The 20,957-nt window shown below is 42.9% G+C and overlaps 3 protein-coding genes across 10 annotated transcripts in view; 2 read left to right on the top strand and 1 right to left on the bottom strand.

Annotated features, from left to right (window-relative positions):
* The window catches only part of ipp (intracisternal A particle-promoted polypeptide), a 31,604-nt gene that overhangs the window by 2,086 nt on the left and 8,561 nt on the right, over positions 1–20,957 (top strand). The window contains exons 6-10 of one of the 2 annotated variants that reach the window (XM_034613468.1): positions 14–181; positions 273–410; positions 1,303–1,425; positions 1,624–1,844; positions 4,966–4,971. In XM_034613468.1, coding sequence (XP_034469359.1) covers positions 14–181; positions 273–410; positions 1,303–1,425; positions 1,624–1,844; positions 4,966–4,971 — 656 coding nt within the window. Of the gene's footprint in view, positions 1–13; positions 182–272; positions 411–1,302; positions 1,426–1,623; positions 1,845–1,932; positions 3,187–4,965; positions 4,972–20,957 lie in introns of those variants that run through there. The other variant, XM_034613467.1, reaches the window with a different exon arrangement.
* Positions 4,197–6,121, bottom strand: LOC117778164 (transmembrane protein 69-like). 5 transcript variants are annotated; one of them, XM_034613506.1, is made up of 3 exons: positions 5,984–6,121; positions 5,375–5,420; positions 4,197–4,960 (listed from the first exon to the last, which is right to left on the bottom strand). In XM_034613506.1, exons 2-3 carry the CDS (start codon positions 5,411–5,413, stop codon positions 4,253–4,255), a joined length of 747 nt encoding a protein of 248 aa, XP_034469397.1. In that variant the 5' UTR covers positions 5,414–5,420; positions 5,984–6,121; the 3' UTR covers positions 4,197–4,252. The 5 variants fall into 5 exon arrangements, with proteins under 5 accessions (XP_034469397.1, XP_034469393.1, XP_034469396.1 ...); XM_034613502.1 differs by lacking the exon at positions 5,984–6,121 and adding an exon at positions 5,624–5,774; XM_034613505.1 differs by lacking the exon at positions 5,984–6,121 and adding an exon at positions 5,661–5,774.
* On the top strand, positions 5,822–20,016 carry gpbp1l1 (GC-rich promoter binding protein 1-like 1). Of its 3 annotated transcripts, none has more exons than XM_034613489.1 (12): positions 5,822–6,097; positions 8,231–9,595; positions 10,128–10,242; positions 12,411–12,540; positions 15,705–16,033; positions 16,487–16,562; positions 16,664–16,860; positions 17,469–17,612; positions 18,253–18,408; positions 18,926–19,050; positions 19,142–19,244; positions 19,390–20,016. In XM_034613489.1, exons 3-12 carry the CDS (start codon positions 10,183–10,185, stop codon positions 19,558–19,560), a joined length of 1,491 nt encoding a protein of 496 aa, XP_034469380.1. In that variant the 5' UTR covers positions 5,822–6,097; positions 8,231–9,595; positions 10,128–10,182; the 3' UTR covers positions 19,561–20,016. The 3 variants fall into 3 exon arrangements, with proteins under 3 accessions (XP_034469380.1, XP_034469377.1, XP_034469379.1); XM_034613486.1 differs by having other exon boundaries at positions 6,077–6,347; XM_034613488.1 differs by lacking the exon at positions 5,822–6,097 and adding an exon at positions 6,100–6,309 and having other exon boundaries at positions 19,390–19,992.

Below are 20,957 nucleotides of genomic sequence, written 5' to 3'. Positions count from 1 at the left end.
CTTGTTTTCTTAGGAGGTTACACTCGGTTGCAAGGCGGCCGCTGGAGTGACAGCCGGGCGTTGAGCTGCGTGGAGCGCTTCGACACCTTCAACCAGTACTGGACCACTGTGTCATCCCTGCATCAGGCCCGCAGTGGCCTCGGGGTTGCAGTCATGGAGGGTATGATCTACGTGGTGGGAGGTGAGCGAGCTGAGATTGTGCATTGTGTGTGTAACAAAAAATTCAAACGTCCTGCATGATGATCAGTCTAACGCAGTGTTTTTTTTACCAGGGGAGAAAGATTCAATGATTTTCGACTGCACAGAGAGATATGACCCAGTGACCAAGCATTGGGCTGCTGTTGCGTCTCTCAACTTTCCTCGATGTGGAGTCGGTGTCTGCCCCTGTCATGGAGCTCTGTATGCGCTCGGTAAATATCCCAGTAATACTGCTGCCTTCTTCAACCACAGCACATACAGCAAATGATGGAAGTTTAAAAAATGTTTGTGAGGTTCCATCGATTTCACATATGAAGATCAGTTTACACTCCAATGTTAGAACAGGAGGAGCTTTGTAAAGTCTGACTTGAGACTTGGAGACTAAACCTTTGGTGCAGAAACCTGTTTTACAAACTGGGGACATCAAATCTGAAAGACATGGGCACGCACCAGTCAGGGAAGGTCTAATGAAAGATGCTATTGAGTTTGGGAAATTTTGTATCATCTGATGTTTTTGGAGTTTGACCCATACCAGAGAAGAACTTTCAGGATGATTTAGTGTCTGCTGCTTTAATTTTGACCATTCTTTTTTTAATCTGCTTCTCGTTAATCCCCCATTTTCTATGTCAGTGCAGTATTAAATTGCTGGAGTGCAAGGAAATAACATATAAGCTATTCTATTAAATATGTGATAAAAAAATTATGACGTAAAAACACTGAAAACATTTTTTATTACTAACTTGTACACAGCAAGATTATTATAGGAAATTGTGTTAAGACAGACACTGATTATGCAAAGTTAATCCGTCTACTCATCTAATAATCAAAAATTGTAAAAGATGCAGACAGGTATTGCTTGTTGAAAAAATAAATCAAAAAGACACTAACAAGCTAGATCAGGATTACAACCAATGACGGGGCTAGGATGGTTGACAGACGCTAAATAATATAGCAGCAAGATGAAAATGGCAAGGTTAGAAAGTTCAACATAATCATTTTGTGAAGTTTGAACAAACAACTCATCATGTGAGATTAAAATGATTATTTTTAACCATCGTCCCGGGGGGGGAAACCACTGATTACACTGTCCTGCCTGTGCTTTAGGTGGTTGGATTGGCTCTGAGATCGGTAAGACAATGGAACGATACGATCCAGAGGAGAACAAGTGGGAGGTCATCGGCAGCATGGCGGTTCCTCGTTACTACTTTGGATGCTGTGAGCTACAAGGTGCGTGTTTCACTTTTTAGTAATGTCATCAGGTTCAACTTGTAGGAGACGACCGATTCCTCACGTGGCAGAGAGAACGTCCTGTAGCTATGGATACTGTTAGAAATATAATTGTAAATCCCTCTGTACCTTTATTTCTCTGATTACATCATCATTTGCCTCTCCAGATCTGAACCAAATGCTGCTGTTTCTTTCCAGGGTTAATTTACGTGATCGGAGGGATAAGTGATGAAGGGATGGAGCTGCGATCAGCCGAGGTGTATGACCCCATCTCCCACCGATGGAGTGCCCTGCCCGTCATGGTCACACGTCGAGCCTATGTGGGCGTCGCCTGCCTCAATAACTGCATCTACGCAGTGGGCGGCTGGAATGAGGCACTGGGCGCACTGGAGACGGTGGAGAAGTACTGCCCTGAGGAGGTGAAGTCTCACTTCATATCTCAAGTGTGTGAGAAGATAGTTGTTCTTTGATTGTAACATCCTCCACATCTCTTTGATTGTCTTTCAGGAAAAATGGCTGGAGGTGGCCCCGATGTCTACGGCACGTGCCGGCGTTTCCGTGTCTGCGGTGAACGGGCTGCTGTACGCAGTTGGGGGCAGGGCGGCCAGCGGAGACTTCTCTGCCCCAGTGACGGTGGACTCTGTGGAAATCTACGACCCTCACCTGGACACCTGGACTGAAGTCGGCAACATGATCACGAGCCGCTGTGACGGCGGGCTGGCTGTGCTCTGATATACAGGAATGTTCGGATTGAGACTATGAAACATTCATGTCCGCCCCTGGATCATCCCGATACTACAGAAACTGCAGAGAAGCTGCACCTTGAAAACACAAGAGTGTGTTATTTGTCTTACGTTGGATTTCATTTCATCTTTAATGACATGTTATTTATAAATGGATCGTGTGTTTCCTTTTTTATTAAAATATTATAGCAGATCTTCAACTGGAAAACAAATGAATCTGCTTCTATTAACACTGGCACATGGCTCATCTGTTTCTGGATTTAAAGGAATTTTAAAGTAGGAACACATTTTCTTCTGTTGTGTGTTGGAATACAAAGCTGTCCTGGTTATTTAAGGATACTATTCCACTGCAGCAGATTCCATTTTTGATTGACCAGACAGAGTATCTCTTCATAGCTGTCAGCGTCCTTTGGGGACTGAGAACACTGTTGTAGATCAAGGTGTGAAAGCACTGTTCTTTAGTCGGTTTTATTGTTATCTTGCCTCAAAGGAAAGTTTGAGGTGTTTGTGCATTGCTACTTTGAAAATGTATGAAACCACTATAAGCCTGTTTGATAATGGAACCAAATGAAACTTAGGGGTGTTTTAAGTTTTACAGTCAGTGATTTCTGTAAATAATCTTAAACTTGAATGGCACACCACTGTTGTCACACCAGTGCAGTGCTCACACATTTTTCACTGAATTATTTTTGTACATACGACACTTTAAGTACTATTTCATCCCTCACATGAAGAGAAACATGTTCAGAAGTGTGTTTACCTTGTGTACACCAAGTACACGTCATGTCATGACATATCACATGAAGTGTTGCACAAAGAAAGTATTGCCTTTCGTGTTCCGTTATCCCTTTGCAAGAAACAACATGTTACAGAATAGAAATAACACTCTATTGTTTGCTTTTCATATTTAATGTCATAAGAACTGTGTTTTTGATAGGATTAAAATGAACCTGCATCACTATTTTTTATTCAAGATTATTAAAGTTTTAGAACTTGTTGAAGACAGTTCACACACCAATATATGGGATCAAATCATTACTCATTCTTTTTTTCTGATGTACTTAGTGATGTATGGAGGTATTTTAGATCTGATATGAAAAATCAAGACTTTAAGTTTGTACATTAAAAGCAAACAAGTTCTGAGTTCACTGTTCTGATTTTCTGCACTGTGCAAACAGACTTATTACACAGCAGCAAGACTTGTGTGGGAGGATTCAATTTGACATCTGGCTGCGCATGGAAAAGTAAAACCCCTCAGCACAGTCAGCCTGTTGTCATCAACACTGTAGTGCCCTTGTTATTAGGATCTGCATGCATCTGTTTGGCTGAGGTTTGCTACTGTAAAGCATCATGGTTCAGTATTGATGTGGAAAACTTCCAAGACAATGGAGAATGTATGATCAATTTCCTCCAGCTCTGCCCCTAAAACTCTGCATTCCTTTGTTTAAATTGAATATTTACATTCAATGTCAGTCTCCAGTGAAACCATGTTGATTCGACTGTATGATATTTGTGAATATTTAAATTTAGAAGATTCCAAATCCTTCTGTCTGATTTTGGCATCTTGATCCACTGTCATAAATATTTAAAAACTACTTGATTAACTCATTTATTGATCCTCACTGCTCTCTCAGACTGGAGAGAAAGATTGCTTGGAATGTATGTATTAGCATTAATAACACAAGACAACATTATCAATATCTTTTACAAACTTAAGACAAGATCTCATTAATTCAATGCACTTCTATGGCTGAGGTTTAACTTCTGTCTGTCTGGTGTTGGACAACAATAGAGAAGTATGCAAATAGTCCAAAATGTTGATTCACCGTCTCAGATTTGCATTTAATTTGTACTTTTTCCACAGAAAAGAATATAATACTGCATGTTTTCTGATTAATGTTAAATATTGCCTTTACCTCAAAGTCTGCCCTTAAGTCGGAAATTTCTCTCCCAATTTTGCAACTTAGGAAACATGACTATCAAAATGTTTGCTGTTGTAGAGCAAGACCAAACCAGATTTTCTTCATTTCATTTTACATTTTTATTCAGTGAATATGGCTTGAAGTGCAAAATTGTCTCTTAAATCAGTGCTTAATCTCTTTAAGCTTCTTCTCCGTACAGAATTTTTTTATTGTCAGTGTAGCCACCAGCGAGAACGTGGCGACCAGAGTAAGGACAGTTCGCATGGCTTTGAACCAGGCGGGGTAGCCCGGAAGCAGGGTCAGGTCGTAGTGCAGTGACAGACCCAGTCCCATGATGACTACCAGGGCTCCCTCCGTAATATTGTCCCTGCAGAGCAGCGCCAGCCAGGCCAGGAGCGAAGGCACCACGCTGTTACCCAAGTTCATCCAGTCTGGCTGAGCAGGACTACCAGCAGGGATGGCAAACCCCCAGCGGGCGCCTCCGAGGAAGGAAACAATACAGGCTCCGTAGACGACTTGAGCGTATGCCACTTCAGGGTAGAAGCACTGGGAGGCAGCCATCACGAGAGGGGCGGACAGGAAGGGGATGAGCCCGGAGATACCGAGGTACAGGGCTGGTTTGGGAGCCTGTACAAGGGCCCCTAAGCTTTGGCCCTCCTTGGTGCTCCCTCCCTCTGAGGAACCCCATCCTGAATCCCCTTGGCAGAGACGGGAGGGCTGCCAGCTCACAGGCCTGATGCTCAGCAGGCTGGTGGTGGAAGCTGTGGATGGGAAAAACCCTGAGGAGGTCCGACAGGGAAACAGCAGCTGAGCTCTGGTTGAGTAGTTTGCCGGAGTGTTTTTCTGCTGGACACATCTCCACACTGAAACCTGAGAAAACAATAAACACAGAGGTGCAACACACATCTTGTTATTGTTTGATACTGCTTGCACGTGGGCTATAGTGCCTCTATATTGACTCATAAAGAAGGTGTTCACATTTCAGAATCAGAATCAGAAGTATTTATTGCCAAGTAGGTTTACACCTACCTGGAATTTGCCTTGGTATAGGTGCATACAAGGAACATAAAACATAAAACATAAAAACACAGTAAGTACTACACACATGAAAAAAAATATATAGAAAAAAAATATATATATATAGAAAAAAAAAATATATATATATATATATATATATATATAAAATAAAGTAAATGCAAAATGCAAAACAGGAGTGCAATGAGAATGTGCAATGTGCAGTTTAATGTGTGTTAATGTAACACATTTACGAATGTTCGGTCTTACCTCAGAAAATATGCGTCTTCCAGATGCTAACCTCAACATCTTGAATCTAAAAGAGACGAGTAATCACTTATTAATAACCTTCTCCCTATAGCACATGTCATTTAGGATGTTTAGCTGTGATATAACCCCCCCCCCCCTCCTCCAAGGCTAATGATATCAACAGCTAGCACACAGGCACTTGCTAAACCTGATGCAATACGAAGCTAAATCCTGTAACAACATGCAAACACAAACAGATGTTGCATTTACCTAAACGTTATGTTTGATCTGTCATCCAGCAGCTCACCACTGCCCCCGCGGTGTAATGAGAGTGAGCTAATGGTCGCTAAGTTAATGTTAAGTCGCTAAACTAGAGGTCGTTTGCTGGCTGCCATTCTATCGGTGCTCGATTAACCGCCTGTCTCCAACTACTCTGAAAGCCCATGAGACGCGATCTGACATCGATTGGTTTGGCTGACGGCGGCGGGGGAGACGTTAAGTTACATTCAAGACGTCAAATATCCGTTAAACCCGCTGCGAACACCGCGCTGCACCGATATTTACCGAGTATCCGGCGTTTTAATTCAAATTACCGACGTGTTGTTTTATTCGAAAGGGAAAGTATTTCACCTCTGGGTTCACCCGTAACAACACGGTGGAACATCGAGGAGTTGCATAATCGCGGCGGGTGTTGAACGCAGCTCAGTCGAGCCTGTTCGAAACCCCTCAGTGGCAGCGCCAGTGGTAAGCGCTCCGAAACCCAAACAAACGCCAACAGCCGAGGGTTTATAGCTGCGAGGAAAGTTCCCTCGCGTTATTGTTCCGGAGCTCTCACGTGTGTTTGCACCGCAGTTCACCGGAGGCCAGGAGACTGTGCGCGCGGCACCGCCATGAGACACAGCAAGTTAGCCCGCTAGCACTTAGCAAACTGATGAATGTGTGCTGCTGCTGTTGAGGTAGCCATTTTGAAACCGTGTTGTTCCAACGAAGCCAGGTCTGTTTACCTCTATTGTACGTTTGTGACAGTTCCTTAAATACGTCGCTTGACCCACCGCGAGTACATTAAATGCATTTTTACTCAACTAAGCCCCCTAACTGTGCTAAGTAGTCTTAACTGCCTAGCAGGCTTCGCGGGCTACTTAGCAGGCTAGGTAACGTCAGCTTTAGCTAACAGTTGCTACGCGAGCGTTAACATCAATTAACTTGGCAGAGTTAGCCAGCAGCTCAGTCTGGACGGAGCAGGTAATGGTATTAGTTAGCTACCAGTGTGAACAGGTTGGTGCATTTGAGTTCCAAACGTGTTTTAATGCACTTTAAACCACTCCGTTGCTCAGCTAGCTAGCTTGGAGTCGCGTGCATGTTACGTTGCTGTGTGTGGAATCGGTGCGCTGCGGTGTTTGTGGACGCGCGTGTGTGTGTGTGTGTGTGTGTTTCCCACGATGTGTGATAACGTCAAACTGTGTACTTTCCGGACTCAGCATTGTTTGTGTTGCCGTCAGCCATGTGGGTTCAGTGTGACTGTCTGTGGCCGTGGCCGCGCTAAACTCATTGATGCTGGGCTGTTATGTAATGGTTCAGCGGGGAATACGCTAGCGACTCCACGCGAGCCCAGTTTGTGCACACGGGCTTTTATTTTTGTTTTGTTGTCGGGCTGCATCATAACGCGTGTCTGGCCTGGGTGTGTGACTGGAGACTCGGATAGTAAAGCGCACTTTCTTCCAGCACCACACACACACACACACACACAGGCCCGTTTAGATGCGCAGCAATCTGAGGAGACGCACCGAGGTAGAAAGTGTCCACGTTATTTTTAAAACTGGCATAAATATTTCATTTACCGAAGCCGACACAATTTTATGAAGGGGGGGCTTTCAGCGTGATGTGGTGCTGAGATCACTGAGTCATGGGTTTTCTCTCTAAATGTGTTGGAGGTGTGAAAAGGAGCAATGAAGATGGTCTCTAAACTTGGAAGCCACTTCTGTAATGCTGGAGCTTTCATAACGTCAGGACATTATGCAGCTGTTTACAGTTGCATAGGTGTAGCAGCATGAAGGGAAATGTGGGTTCAAGTTTAGGTTTAATGGTTTTATTAACTAACATTTAACGTGACAAGAAAAAACAACTGCATGCACTTTAATCGCTGTGAATCCCGAACTGCTTTCAAACCAACAGAGCTCCTCATACTTTGCTTATTCAAATCATAAGCAAAGGCAGAGAACAAACTACAGGCACCAAAAAATAAGCAATTAGTTTATTAAGCAATTTAAGAACAAGAGGAATATAAGGGATGTCATGTCTTTTGGTTCTGCTCATGGGCACTACAGTTAGTAGCTGGGAGGGGAGGCTACAGACAGGAACCTGTGCAAAGGGAATGCACTGTCCTTGAGTATGTGTGTGCTATGCATGGTGGCTTCACACCATTATAAGCTTAATTTCTCTGTGTGGAATCCCTATATTCAGTTGATACTTCAGTTGAGTTTATTAGATATTGTTAGATGTTATTAATACTGTAGCCCTGCTGTAAATCTTTTTTTATGTAGTGCTTATTCCCCTTTATCGTTATTTTGAAAGCTTTACTTTGCTGTTCCATTATATTGCCTCATACTGATGCGTCTCCTAATAGCATTTTGTCCAACCTGTTTATATCATTGAGGGTAGACAAATTATTAGTTATTTGCAAAACTACCACAGACTATAAAGTTGAATCATCACCTCATCAACAGTGCAGCTTTCATAAAAGTAGCTTATTGGACTAAATACATATCAGTCAAACTAGTTGTAATACAGAATGAGTAGTTATGTGTGTATTTTTTAACCGGTAGGTTTGAAGTGTTTTTCTTTCTGAATTCAGACTAACACTCTCTATGTTTACTGCAGGTCCAGTCTGTTCCTGTGCAGATACCCATGATCCACAAACAGGGAAACTACAAACTGCACTGAACAATCCTGTGTGAGGGAGTTCAAGAAGAAAAGGAAAGACCCACTTGACACATGCTATTTTTCATTCTTCATTTTTCCCCCTAGAGAAAACAATTTGATTGACTGGACTTTTTTTCCTTCTCCCTCATTTTTTGGACAAGTTTAATTGTTGTTTTTGGACCGCTATTCATCACATGACACCAAGACCTTTTGGCTTGTGGATGCTTTTTATTTCGCTTGCACATGAGCTTGCACATCTATGAAATCTAAGCAACACCCTATATCTGCTTCAGTCAACAAATTGCAGCACTATAAATGGGCATCTTACAAATGTGATATTAAACCATATAAAGATAAAATCGGCATTATAATGCGTCATTCAGCAGCACCTCTATTTCATTAACCCAAACTGAAAATGACGGCAATGTAACATAGGGTTTTGCTTTCTTCATTGTCATGTGACTTTGAACCTTTTGAGCACTATTTTCATCACACTCGGACAGTCTTTTCACCAGTTTAATGAGGTGAGCGGTGGTTTTCAGTGACGCCCATTGCTAATAAGACTGTCTCTGAACACTCTTTTCTTTTCTGCATGAGTTTACGTAGACCTTAAGATGATTCGGTAGAAGGTGAGGCGGCAACATACTGGCACACAGTGTGGCAGGACAACGGCCATCTCTTTCCCCCCCATCTGGTGTCCAAGTCGAACTGCTACACAAACTGTTGTCCAGGTTTCAGGGCAGCCAACTCTCACAGACCGCTTCCTTATATTAAGAACAAGACAGTCTGACTTTTCCTCACCATTGGGACAAATCACCCATCAAGTCACTTAATTTTGCCAATCAGCATAAAGTCCACTTAGGATTTAAGTTTTGCTCCTGACTGATGAATCTGTGAAAAATTCAGTCTGCCTGTGGATAAGACGTTACCTGGACTGAAAAGTAACGCTCAAAATTCATCAGACACGCAACCGGCAACAGGAGCTGCCTGAGAATCTTATTCAAGAAGGAGAATCGGTCGCTCAAAGGCCTCTGCACTTCCGCTCTAGCATCTACTTCCTGCTCGGCCAGTTCTCTGGATCACCATTCCAGATCATTCCTGCAACCTTTCGACCCATTTACCCAGTGTTTCACCCTGGACGAAGGGGTCTGCCTCTGGGTAAAGGGGCTGTGCTGTCCTGGCGAAGGTGGAGAGGGGGTTGTTGGTGTGCTGCTCCCCATCTGTCAGTGCACACACACTGTGATCAGTGCCAACAGGCCTGAGGAACCGAGCCCAATCGGACTGAGAGAGGAGGCAGAGGACTTCAGAGCAACAGACTCTGGGGTAATGATAATGCTTCACCTCACTGACTTGGCTGGGACAAACATGCATGAGTGTACTCAATGGGAAGGGAATTAATGGCTGTATTTTGATCCATCACAAGTCATTTGTCAATATTTTCAGGGTAGCAGGTGTTAATTTTCCTCCCAGCACACACGCACAAGAGAGTTAAGTTAAATCCATCATGAGTTATACTCATTTATCACATGCTGCACACATTGCAAAATAATACTTGTATTATGCACACTATATTTTCCTACCAGGCTGTCGAGCAGTTATCATTTGCACAGCTGCAGCAAGTCGAGCTTTGTTGTTTTCTGCTAAGAATAGGACTCTTTTTGGGTCGTCGTGTGGAGACCGCAACACACCGAATTTCTAAATAACTGACACTTTGACAGAAAGAACATTCACATTAAAAAAAGATGGGCATTTTAGGGGAACTTGATTTTCTGTCAGTGATTCATGTTACTGCACTTTAAATTTTCAACGTTGATTATTGAAAATGTTTTTTCCTGTTGTTCATGTCTGTCATTAGATCCTGGCCATGAGGTTTGATGCCTCGATCCACTGACCGGAAACACTGGACCTAAATGGCGCAGCATGACTTTGTCCCTGCCTGGCTTAACTTCTCCACGCCCCAGCCTGCCAAGGTGTGTGTGTGTGTGCTAGGTTATCATAGGAGATGAGCAGATACACAAGGCTTTTAAATATAAATGTCCGTCCCCCCCCAGGGACTGACAGTGCAGTCAGTACATGGTTCAGCAGAGGGTCACCTAAACATTGTGTTCTGTTATGAAAAAGACAAAAGACAGAAGAAAGGGAACAGTTTTAAATAACATCAATTGATGGCTCAAGGTTCTGATGGAGGCTTTAAACAAACTTTTCATAGATTGTCTTGAATCTCTGCATTACTAAATTTGAATGGGCTTTTTACAAGGCCCTGAAAACAAATGTTCTGGTGGAGATCAGACATAATTGCAGGCTATTGCTGACAAACAAGCATTGGTTGAAGTTGCTGTCATTCAATGAAGAGTCAGGAATCAAATTCTAACATGCAGTGTTTTTTCAGTCATCATAGCAAAGCTAGATCTATGTGAAATGTATTGCATTATATACGAGGAGAGATTTGATGAGCCTAAATGTATACATGCTGCTTCAGCACAAGCTGTGTTAATGATGCAGTTTTCTTAAATTACTTAACTGTAGTTGGTTGAAATGGACAACAAATCATTAACCGGCTTTGCCATCATATCCACATTAGTATTTACTTATGTATATATCATTCTGAAGTTCAGACCAAGTGGCAGGTTTGTTTTTTTGGTTCGGTGATAAATCGATCATCTGGTACTCACTATTTGAGGTGAACACTGAAGCTGTATTAGCTGTTGAACAGTTTGAAAGTTCAGTGAGTTTATGTAAAATACCTATCAGTATTAGGTATTGCATTACATGATGTATGATGAGATGTCCTCAGGGTTTCCTCTATAATGTTTCAGGTCTGGCGGATTGCCAAGCTAACTATAACCTCCGGCAGGCCAACATTTTTTTTATATATATATATATAAGGAACCAATGACACAATGCAGGCTTTTTAAGATTTAAAGTGTGATATAGGAAAATAGCAGACAGACAGCAGTGAATGAGAGTGTCCTCTACTACTTCCATTGAAGTCACATGTTTGAACATGTCAGAGTTGTATTATCACCTTAAAACATGGATACTAGCTAACAAAATAAAGGGGAAGTTGTGTTTGATTGAAGACAAATATTTTAGCCAGTTAAGATTTAGTGAAGGCTCATTGTAGCTTGTGTGTCATTTGTTGTGATTCTGTAGTTACATGCAGTTTAAACATCATGAGCTTCGATTAAACTTTGGACTCTGAGCTGATAACCTGTGTTTTTAGACTGTCTGACATCACAGCGCGGCGATGTCCTCACCCAGAGTTCTTTCATTTGATGGGAATAATTTTGGCTGTAGCTGAAAGACAGGGGTCTGGAACAAAGTTTATATCCAATATCTTATAAAAACACCAATGATGATTCATTCAAAGTATTGCCTCTTGTGGGAAATGTGGGGTGGACGTTAAAAGATCGATTTTTTTTTTTTTTTGTGTGCGTGTCTTTTCTTTTGTATTAATGTACAGTGTATTAAACTTTCTGTCTGTCATAGATTGGTGTTTTTTTTTTTTTTTTTTCAATTAGAGTTTTCCCAGATTAGTTTGTCTGTCAAGTCAAGAAAGAGAAACAATGACCCAACTCCCTGTCTTGCTGACTCCTGGCTTCAATTGAATTTCTATTGTCTTCAGGGATTAGTCTGTATACTCTCACCAGAGTTGAAGCTGCAGTGCGTTATCTTACTGACCTTTTCTACTTTATCTTGCTGTGTATTGTCTGTGGACCGCTATAAAAATTCCTTGAGATTAAAGTGGTGGGGATAGGCTGAACGAGACAATCTAATTTGATCTTTGAACCTCTGTAGATGACAAGGAAATGAACTCAGCATTTTAAAGTAAACATTGTGAAGCACACAGCTGTGTCAGTGCTGTCACTTCAGGATTTAACGTTTTCAGGATTATGTACACAGTGTGTTATTATTATTATTATTATTATTATTAGTTTTCTGAGTAGAAATGATTTATGCTAATTTAAGTTTCTACATCAGGACAAAGATGAGGCAGGGGAAATACAAATGTCATGATAAATAGTGTCAGGGTAACTGCCATTTCTTTTTTGGTCATTTTCTCTGATAAGATGCATGTTTAAAATGTCTGTGTAAACCCCCATGTTGCTCACATTGTCCCCTCTCTGTCTTCCTGCAGTCCCCTGCTGCCAACCTTGATAAACAAGGTGAGCCCCACCACCACAGAGACGGCAGAGCTTCTGTGAGCCGCCGCCGCCACAACTCTTCTGATGGTTTCTTCAACAACGGCTCCCTGCGTCCTCCAGCAGGTAACAGTGTACACCACCTGCCTTCATATGCCACGTTCAGACTACAATGTTCAAAGTCGCCGCATCACTATGCAGTTCACACTACATGACTTGGCTGTCTTTTACTTAAAGGGGACATAGCATGCAAATTCCACTTTGTTAGTGCTTCTACAGGTTAATGTGGGTATCTGGCATGTCTACCAACCCAAAAACTCTGGGGGAAAAAACACTCGCGCGTTTTGTTATAGTTCCTCTAAGTCAGAAACGTCATGCTTGAGCGACTCGATTGCGCTTCCTGGGTATTGTTTCGTAACAAGGAACTGGAAGTCTCCCTACATGGTCTTGGCCCACCCCACCCCCCGTCCCCCCACACTCGTTACTTCCGGGTTTACACCGGAGGCTGCGAGGCAGCGCAGCGCCGTTCCCAAGCACGCAGCCGGGCTGTTCACACGGGACGAGCATTTCTCCGCTGGTCAGCCCGCGATTCACTCACATGTGGCATTTGTCTGGATCGTTGGGACTGGGAGGCTGCAGCAGCTGCTCGGGAGCGACCGCTCGCTCTCCCATGCGTGAGCTGGAATTTGTGTCAGCGCCACACAGCCGGCAGTGTGGAGGACTTCCGCAGTGTTCAGCGCTACTGTAACCCCCGAACCCCGACATTCAACGGGTACAACAACAAGCGGAGAAAGCAGAATCGCGGGCTGACCTTATATATACAGTCTATGGGGCTGACCAGCGTGGAGAAATGCTCGTCCCGTGTGAACAGCCAGGCGGCTGCGCGCTGGAGAACGGCGCTGCGCTGCCTCGCAGCGGTCTTCCACACTGCCAGCTGTGTGGAAGACTTCCGCAGTGTTCAGCTCTACTGTATGCCGGGGTACAGTAGTTACGCCGGGGTACAGTAGTTACGCCGGGGTACACCGGACGCGGAAGCGCAGCTGCGAGGCAGCGCAGCGCCGTTCTCCAGCACGCAGCCGCCTGGCTGTTCACACGGGACGTGCATTTCTCCGCTGGTCAGCCCCATAGACTGTATATATAAGGTCAGCCCGCGATTCTGCTTTCTCCGCTTGTTGTTGTACCCGTTGAATGTCGGGGTTCGGGGGTAAATGATGGTCTTCATAGCCCCCCCCACCCCACCCCTCTCTTTCTCTCTCTGTCTGTCTGCTTGTGTGCTTGTAGTGGATGGGCAGAGGGGGACATTTAATTATGTGATTGGGAAAATTAAAACTCCAGGACAACAAGGGGAATACAAAGTATGGGATGCATATTTGATAATTTATATCATATAAAATATGTAATTTATATCGTTTAAAATCATGGGGGGAGAGGGGAGCTGGCTCATTAGCATTTAAAGGAACAGGCACTCAAAACAGGTCGCTCTGTGGAGGGCTGTTTTATACAGGGTAAAAAGGGTGCTGTTTTATATGATCCTTGTGGTATTTTGACCAAAGTATGTTACAGACATTTCATTAAGACCCCAAGGAACCATATCAACTTGTGGTAAAATGGGCATGCTATGTCCCCTTTAAGAGTTTTGCAGTCGTGAGTTTAACTACATGACTGACCGGTGTCTGCTGTGATTGGCTGTAGTCGTTGATTCGTCTAGATATTTAGCCTGCCAGAAATTTGGTTTGAGCAGTTGACCTGACAGCGAGCCTCTCAAATGCCAATCCAATTCAATTTGTCTTCGATTTTTTGTTGGCGAGTGGAAAATCAGGTTAAAAATCATGTAGTGTGAAGAAGTCATCATTGTTAATCTGGTAAATTGTGTAAAGGAAAGCAACAGTAAGACCTTCAGCAGAAATAATGAAACTAACAGAATAGTACTGATTTAGCGCTGTATGTCTTGATTTAATTTCGTTAAAAATGTCCTCCATTGTTCTTGACTTCAGAAGGGCCCTTTTTATTGAGCTTTCAGGTTTAGAAAAATGTTGGTTGTGTTTCAGACATTATGTTTATCAGTAATACCAAGTAAAAAGATTGTGCTCGACATACAGTGCCTCAACTGACAGAATGGAAACAAAAACTACCCTGATCGTTCTCCCCTGCTCTGCAGAAACAGGATCCTGTATTGGCCCTGATATAAACCAATGTTTTTTTCTTCTAAAACTTGAAAAGTGGGGTCTGTCTTATATTTTGGATAATTTAATGTTCATTCATTATAACAGATACTCTCTTTGAAGAGAGAGAGAGAGAGAGAGAGAGAGAGAGAGAGAGAGAGAGAGAGAGAGAGAGAGAGAGAGAGAGAGAGAGAGAGAGAGAGAGAGAGAGAGAGAGAGAGAGAGAGAGAGAGAGAGAGAGAGAGAGAGAGAGAGAGATTATTTTATAGTGGATCACTAGAGCAGTGGTTCTCAAATGGGGGTACGTGTACCCCTGGGGGTACGTGAGATTTTTTTTTAATATATTTAAAATTAGCATCCATTCAAAAATCCTTTAAAAATAGTTATTTAATAAATATTCAATAAAATATAAGTGTTTAATAAATCAGACACTGATGGCACAGCGCTGTGTATTACATCTTTTTTTCAACCAAAAATACTTTGCGCTGTTTAGGGGGTACTTAGCTGAAAAAATATTTCACAGGGGGTACATCACTGAAAAAAGGTTGAGAACCACTGCACTAGAGGTTTCCACTTCTAGACTTTTGTCAGGAGGCAGTGGTGGCACGATTGTGAAGGACTTCAGAACACTCACTTCCTCACTGAGCATATTTGTTTCACTTTTGTTAGTACTAATGTCTGAGTGTACTGTGAGAACAACAACCTTTGTAATGGTAAAATAAATTATGTCAAATAGCATATTTTCAGAAAGTACAGTGGTAAGTTCTTACATCTTCAAGTTATTGGAGTCAACCTTATCATCCGTTTTACTATCGGTTCACTCCGTGCTAAAATCATTACAAAATACTTGAGGCACAACTCTTTTGATGCACGCCAATGGCCCCTGGATAGTGTGCTCAAATAAACGTGCGGAACCATGATATTTTAAGCTTAACATAAGGTTAACAAAAGTTCAAACTTCATCATCCCACATCTCCCATAAACAGGATCTGAGACTCATGAAATTTGGTTTCACAGGTTTCTCATGTGACCAAATCAGCATAAAGAAATGTTCATTAATATCTGTGATAATTTGGGACAGAATTAGCCTATTTTAAAAAAATCCTATGTTTTTTGTTCTCTTTGGAGGTGACGGATGGCAGCAGCCCTCTCTGCTTCTGAGGCATGACTCGGTGGACTCGGGGGTGGCCAAAGGAGGACATGGTGGGCTGGCAGGGGGATCGTGTTGGAAGGAAACACCCAGCTGGCATGGAGCCCCACGGGGTGCCCAGGACGGCCACCACCACCAGGGACGCCACCCCAAACGGGGAGCAGGCGACAGGGACAGGCAGGTGGGGCACCGGCAGCGCAATGGCATCTTCCATCCCCGCAAGGGCACCTCATACCCGGACAAGTTTCCCAACGAGGAACGCAAAGACGGCAAGGACGACAAGCTGAAGTTCGTGGAAGAGGACTTTGTGAGTCAACGACTTTTCCACATTCTTAATTTTTTTTTTATTATCTTCAAGCCTGTGGATGTCCTTGACATAGTTCTTCAACGATGATGCTATTTTTAAAGATAAGATAAGATACCTTGAGTCAACTGCAAAGCTATTTTAGCTGTTAAATAAAGAGTGCACTCAGTTATAAATATACCCTTTATTTTTAGAAAAGTAGTTGCTGATTACACAGCACCTGATCCAAGATGATCAAAACTAAGATCAGATATATTTTCACTGTACATTTTCTGAACAATAATAAAAATAGTAAATTTCATGAGTGTTCTTCCTCACGAGAGTTTCCCTGGACTGACCCAGAAGACTTGATTGTGTTAGTAACAACATGTTTAGATTTTAGTATGTCAACAAAGCTCTAAATACACAATTTGAATGTCAAGGTTTTAATGTTGACACTCAGTGTTTGTCTTTTAGCCTTCCCTCAACCCTGAAACAACTGGAAAGCCTGGGACTCAGATGCGAGCAGTGGCTCCCCATGCTGGAGTGTGGGGTAAGAGCACCCAGTGCCAGTTTAGATTTAAATACCTAGATAAACAAGAAACTCTGAATAGTTTCAGATCTGTTTCTCATCCTCACGTGTTTATGTTTCAGAAAACCCCCCTAGTGGCAAACAGTTGGTTTCCAAAATGCTGGTTATCAAGAAAGTTTCCAAGGAGGACCCCAGCACAGCCTTCTCTGCGGGGTTTGCCACTGCCGGCGCCCTGCCAACCAACGGCAACAAAGCTCCCATTGCAGGCTCCAGTGTCTACAAGAACCTGGTCCCAAAACCTGTTGTGGCCCCCACCAAAGTAAGACTCACTGTCTCAATGTGTTAAATCATTTCTTTCTTTGTTTCATTTTGCAGAGATGCAGTTTTACAAGCTAATCACACACATTTATGATGGATACAAATCATGCTATGCATACTGCAGTCGTCTGTGTGTTTGGCTGGCTCGAAATGAACTCTGGAAAATGTCTGGAAAATCAGTGGCTACTTTTGATGCAACCTCACCAAGCTTTAATTGATCAGTTTGGCTGCTCCATTTTTACCACCATGAAGGCACCAGCTTTTGCGATTATGTCTTCCTTTTTAATTTGCTACAGGCTACTGTATAAGGACATGTTTTCAGACCAAAACTGAGCATTTGAAGTCACTAAAATGCTTTATTTGGTAAACAGTCTATTATCACAGTGATGGAAGATATTGCACACTCCATGATGTGGTGCACTATCATACAGGTGATGACTACAACACCAGTGTAGCGCCCACCCCTAGGGTCTGGCAAGAAAAGTTCTGGAAAATGTCTGGAGCTCAGATTTGTGTTCTCACATACAGCCCCACTGGAAAATTTCAGGAAAATGTCTTCAGTGCATGTCTGAGAGCAGCTAGAGAGTCATTATGCGTCTTCTCTTCCAGAGCACCCAGTGGAAATCCAGTGGTAGAGAGATCACCAAGTCTGGCCTCCACATGCCAGGCCGAGATTCAGTCTTCACCAGCCCTGTCTCTGGAGCCAAACCCAGCACCCCAGTCAGTGCACAGCTGCACAACGCCCCAAAAGAGGTGAGGGTCACAAAACATAGAGAGTAGCAGACCTTCAGGGTTTGTCTTGACACAACGAGAACTATTTTTATTTATGATGTCATTTACACAGACTTTCAGACAAACATGCTGAACTTCAGGTGGAACATTCCAGTGTAGCTCTGTGTGTTGAAATCGTTGTTCTTGTTCTGTAACTACGTATGTGATATGTGTAGCTGGCCCCCGTGTACGCAAATGACGGGGTTTATTTAAACATAGTTATTATGTGTTAGTGTGGTTGCTGACTGAGATGCTTACTCTCTCGCACTTTAAGTTTTCTGCAGCAGTGTTTGTGCCCTGTCTTCTCTCCAGTCGATTCAAACTGTAATATTCACCAGAAAGTATCAGTTATCACATGTGAAACTGCTGTAAATTCTATGGTCATATTTTGTCAATACAGTTAACATTTGACAATCTTAAAGATTTTTTTAGAAAAATATTCAGACAGTTAAAATGACTGATGGTTGTTGACCTACTTTTAATTTTTACTGTCCAAATGGATCTGATGGCTTACTGATTTGGTGTCAGAGTCAAAAAGTTTATTAACTGTTCAATTTATTAAACCACTTATTCTCCTTCACGTGGTTTCTCCCCCTGCCTCTTCCTCCCACCACACCTGCAGCACCCTTCCAGCACGACTCCTCCCATAGACATCGCCCCGTCGAGGCTGAAGCTGATGCGGCGCGGTCCAGACCGTAAGAGTGAGTTCCTGCGAGCTCTGAAGGACGAGGTCACTGGAGAGCTGACGACGAGCAGCAGCCCGGGCACATCAGGAGAGGTAGGCAGCAGTTTGGCTTTTAGCCGATACGGGTTATGACAGAGATGAGAAAAATTCTCTGTTCAAGAGAGTGTATGAGGTGTTAACTCTGCATGTTAATTCCCATGCAGAGAATTAACACCTCATACACTCTCTTGAACAGAGAATTTTTTGATCTTCAGGAGAAAAAAAAAAGACTGCCCAGATTCCAACAGTCTTTTCTGTAGAAGTCAGTTTATTTACTTAAAAATGTCCCACAGTAGAGTCACAGCTTTTGTTTTTCTCTACACAAAGGCCAGAAAATCAAAGTCCGAACCCCTCAACGTCCCCAAAAGGGATCGTATCTAGTCATGGTCTTTTAAAATCAGTTTTGACTGAACTGTGATTGCTTTATTTTTTTATATTCTTGTTTTTATTGGACCATAAACGGGGAGAAAGAGATACTAAATGGTACAAAGGTCCCTGGCCAGAACATAAGGCCTCCAGGGGATACGATTTTTGAAGCCTGTTCTCTCGCTTTGTGAATATTTTTTTTTAGGGCGAAAGCAACACGCCAGAGCCAAAAGCCTACAGCGAAGAAGTCTGTCATGAGAACGGTCTGTCCTACTCCCTCAGCGACTCAGACACCGAACACCTGTCCAGCTCCCTGGAGGCAGAGCACAGGTAGAGTACTGCCAACAGCCGCGCACACACACACACACTCACACACAGTCTCACACAGTCAACTAAGCAGAAAATTACTATGCTCATATAGGTTGCTGAAGGCCATGGGCTGGCAGGAGTACCCAGAAAATGATGACAACTTCCTGCCTCTGACAGAGGACGAGCTGAGAGAGTTCCAGACTAAAACCGAACAGGTGAGATTTCAGAGGAAAACTATTAATTAAATATACTTCATTCAGTATCACCCAGTAATTTGATCTCTTTTTGTATTTAAGTGTTATATTTTTCACTTTCTAAACTGAAGTGGCATCTCACACTCCGATTGTGTCCTTTGACCAGCTGAAGAGGAACGGCATGCAGAGGAACGGGGTTCTCCCAAGGCCGCGGGGTGTCACCCTCCACTTCACCCCCTGGAGGAGTGTGGCGGAGGCGCACGTCGAGGAGGGCTCGGAGTCCGAAACCAGTAGCAGCAGCCAGACCTCTGACGATGACGACTGCATCAAATCCTAACGTGGCTTTATGGAACAAAAAAAGAAAAACAACAAACACAACAGCCAACACCACATCCCAGCAAGCAGTTCCCCCTCTTCCTGTCTCATCTTTGTTTTTAGAGCACCATTTTGAATTTCTTTCGTTTTGATTTTTTTTTTGTTGTTGTTCTTGCACAAGGGAAAAACCAATCATATCCCAGTGAAGGAGGAGATTCCTGCTTCGCCAGACGTCGTTTTCCCTGCGTTTCCTCCTTCACTGCAGTCCCTGCCCTCTTTGACCCCCCCACCCTCCCTTCTTCCTTTTTCTTCCTCGCTTTGTGGAACTGAAGTGTTCATCAAGAAAAAGAAGGGCAATGAATGCACACTTGATTCTGCTTCAAACAGACTAACTCATTTCATTGATGATGCTGATGACACATTATTAATGATATTAATAAAAATTGGTTCCTGACAAGCTGATATGTTTCAATATGAATCTGGCTCCTGTGATGTTTTGGGTCCACACGTAGGTGACTTTGACTCCTGCCTCACAGCGAATCCTCGATTCTTATCAGCCCGAGTGACGCAAAAATGAATTTGCACTAAAACGCTGCAGTGTTGTATCGATCCAGGTTGTTACTGTGCAGCTTGCTTCAAAGCAGCTGGAGCAGCTTTTCCCACTGAAAACATGCTCCATTTGTAATGGATATAATAATAAAATAGTAAATCTAGTCACTCTAACAATTGTTTATATTTCATTTAAACATAGACTGTCAGATAAAGCTGTGAGGAAATGCTACTTTGATTAAGTACCATTAAAACTTGAATGGCATACCTCGGCCATGACCAAACAGTCCCCTTATGAAACCATATTTAAATGGACTTGATTGTGAATTTTGTAAGTGAAAAGAAATCCCTGGATCCGGATCCCTGATCTGGATCTGCACCAGAACTTCATGGCTTCTTCCTTTTGGTTGTGTTACACACCTCCACAAAATCTCATGCAAATCACTTGATCAGTTTTTGCACAATTCTAAACCTCACAAACAAACCAATGAAAACACAACCTCCTTTGCTGATGTAATTTTTTCCCCCTAATATATATAATGTGAAGCGATTTGATCAAAGGTCAGATTTTAAAAGTTTTGTTTAGATTTAGATTGTTTAAATATCTTCAAATTTCAGACATGTCTCTTAGTACAATCAAATGTGATGCTTGTAACACAAGACAATTGTTCACAACAGTGAGTCAGCATGCACAACATCTGCACCCTGAAACTGAACGCAGCCATTTTGTTCTAGACATTTTCTTGGTTATTTCCTTTATTGATAAGACGGAGTGTAAAGTGAGAGAGGGGAGGACACGGAGCAAAGTTCTGCAAATCAGAAAGGAAGCTGCAGAGGACTGGAGCCCCTCGCTCTACATGTGAGCTTCCT

This window comes from Hippoglossus hippoglossus, chromosome 17 (assembly GCF_009819705.1).
Source record: "Hippoglossus hippoglossus isolate fHipHip1 chromosome 17, fHipHip1.pri, whole genome shotgun sequence".
In the NCBI taxonomy this organism is placed as follows: domain Eukaryota; kingdom Metazoa; phylum Chordata; class Actinopteri; order Pleuronectiformes; family Pleuronectidae; genus Hippoglossus; species Hippoglossus hippoglossus.
This window is presented reverse-complemented; position numbering and strand designations above follow the sequence as displayed.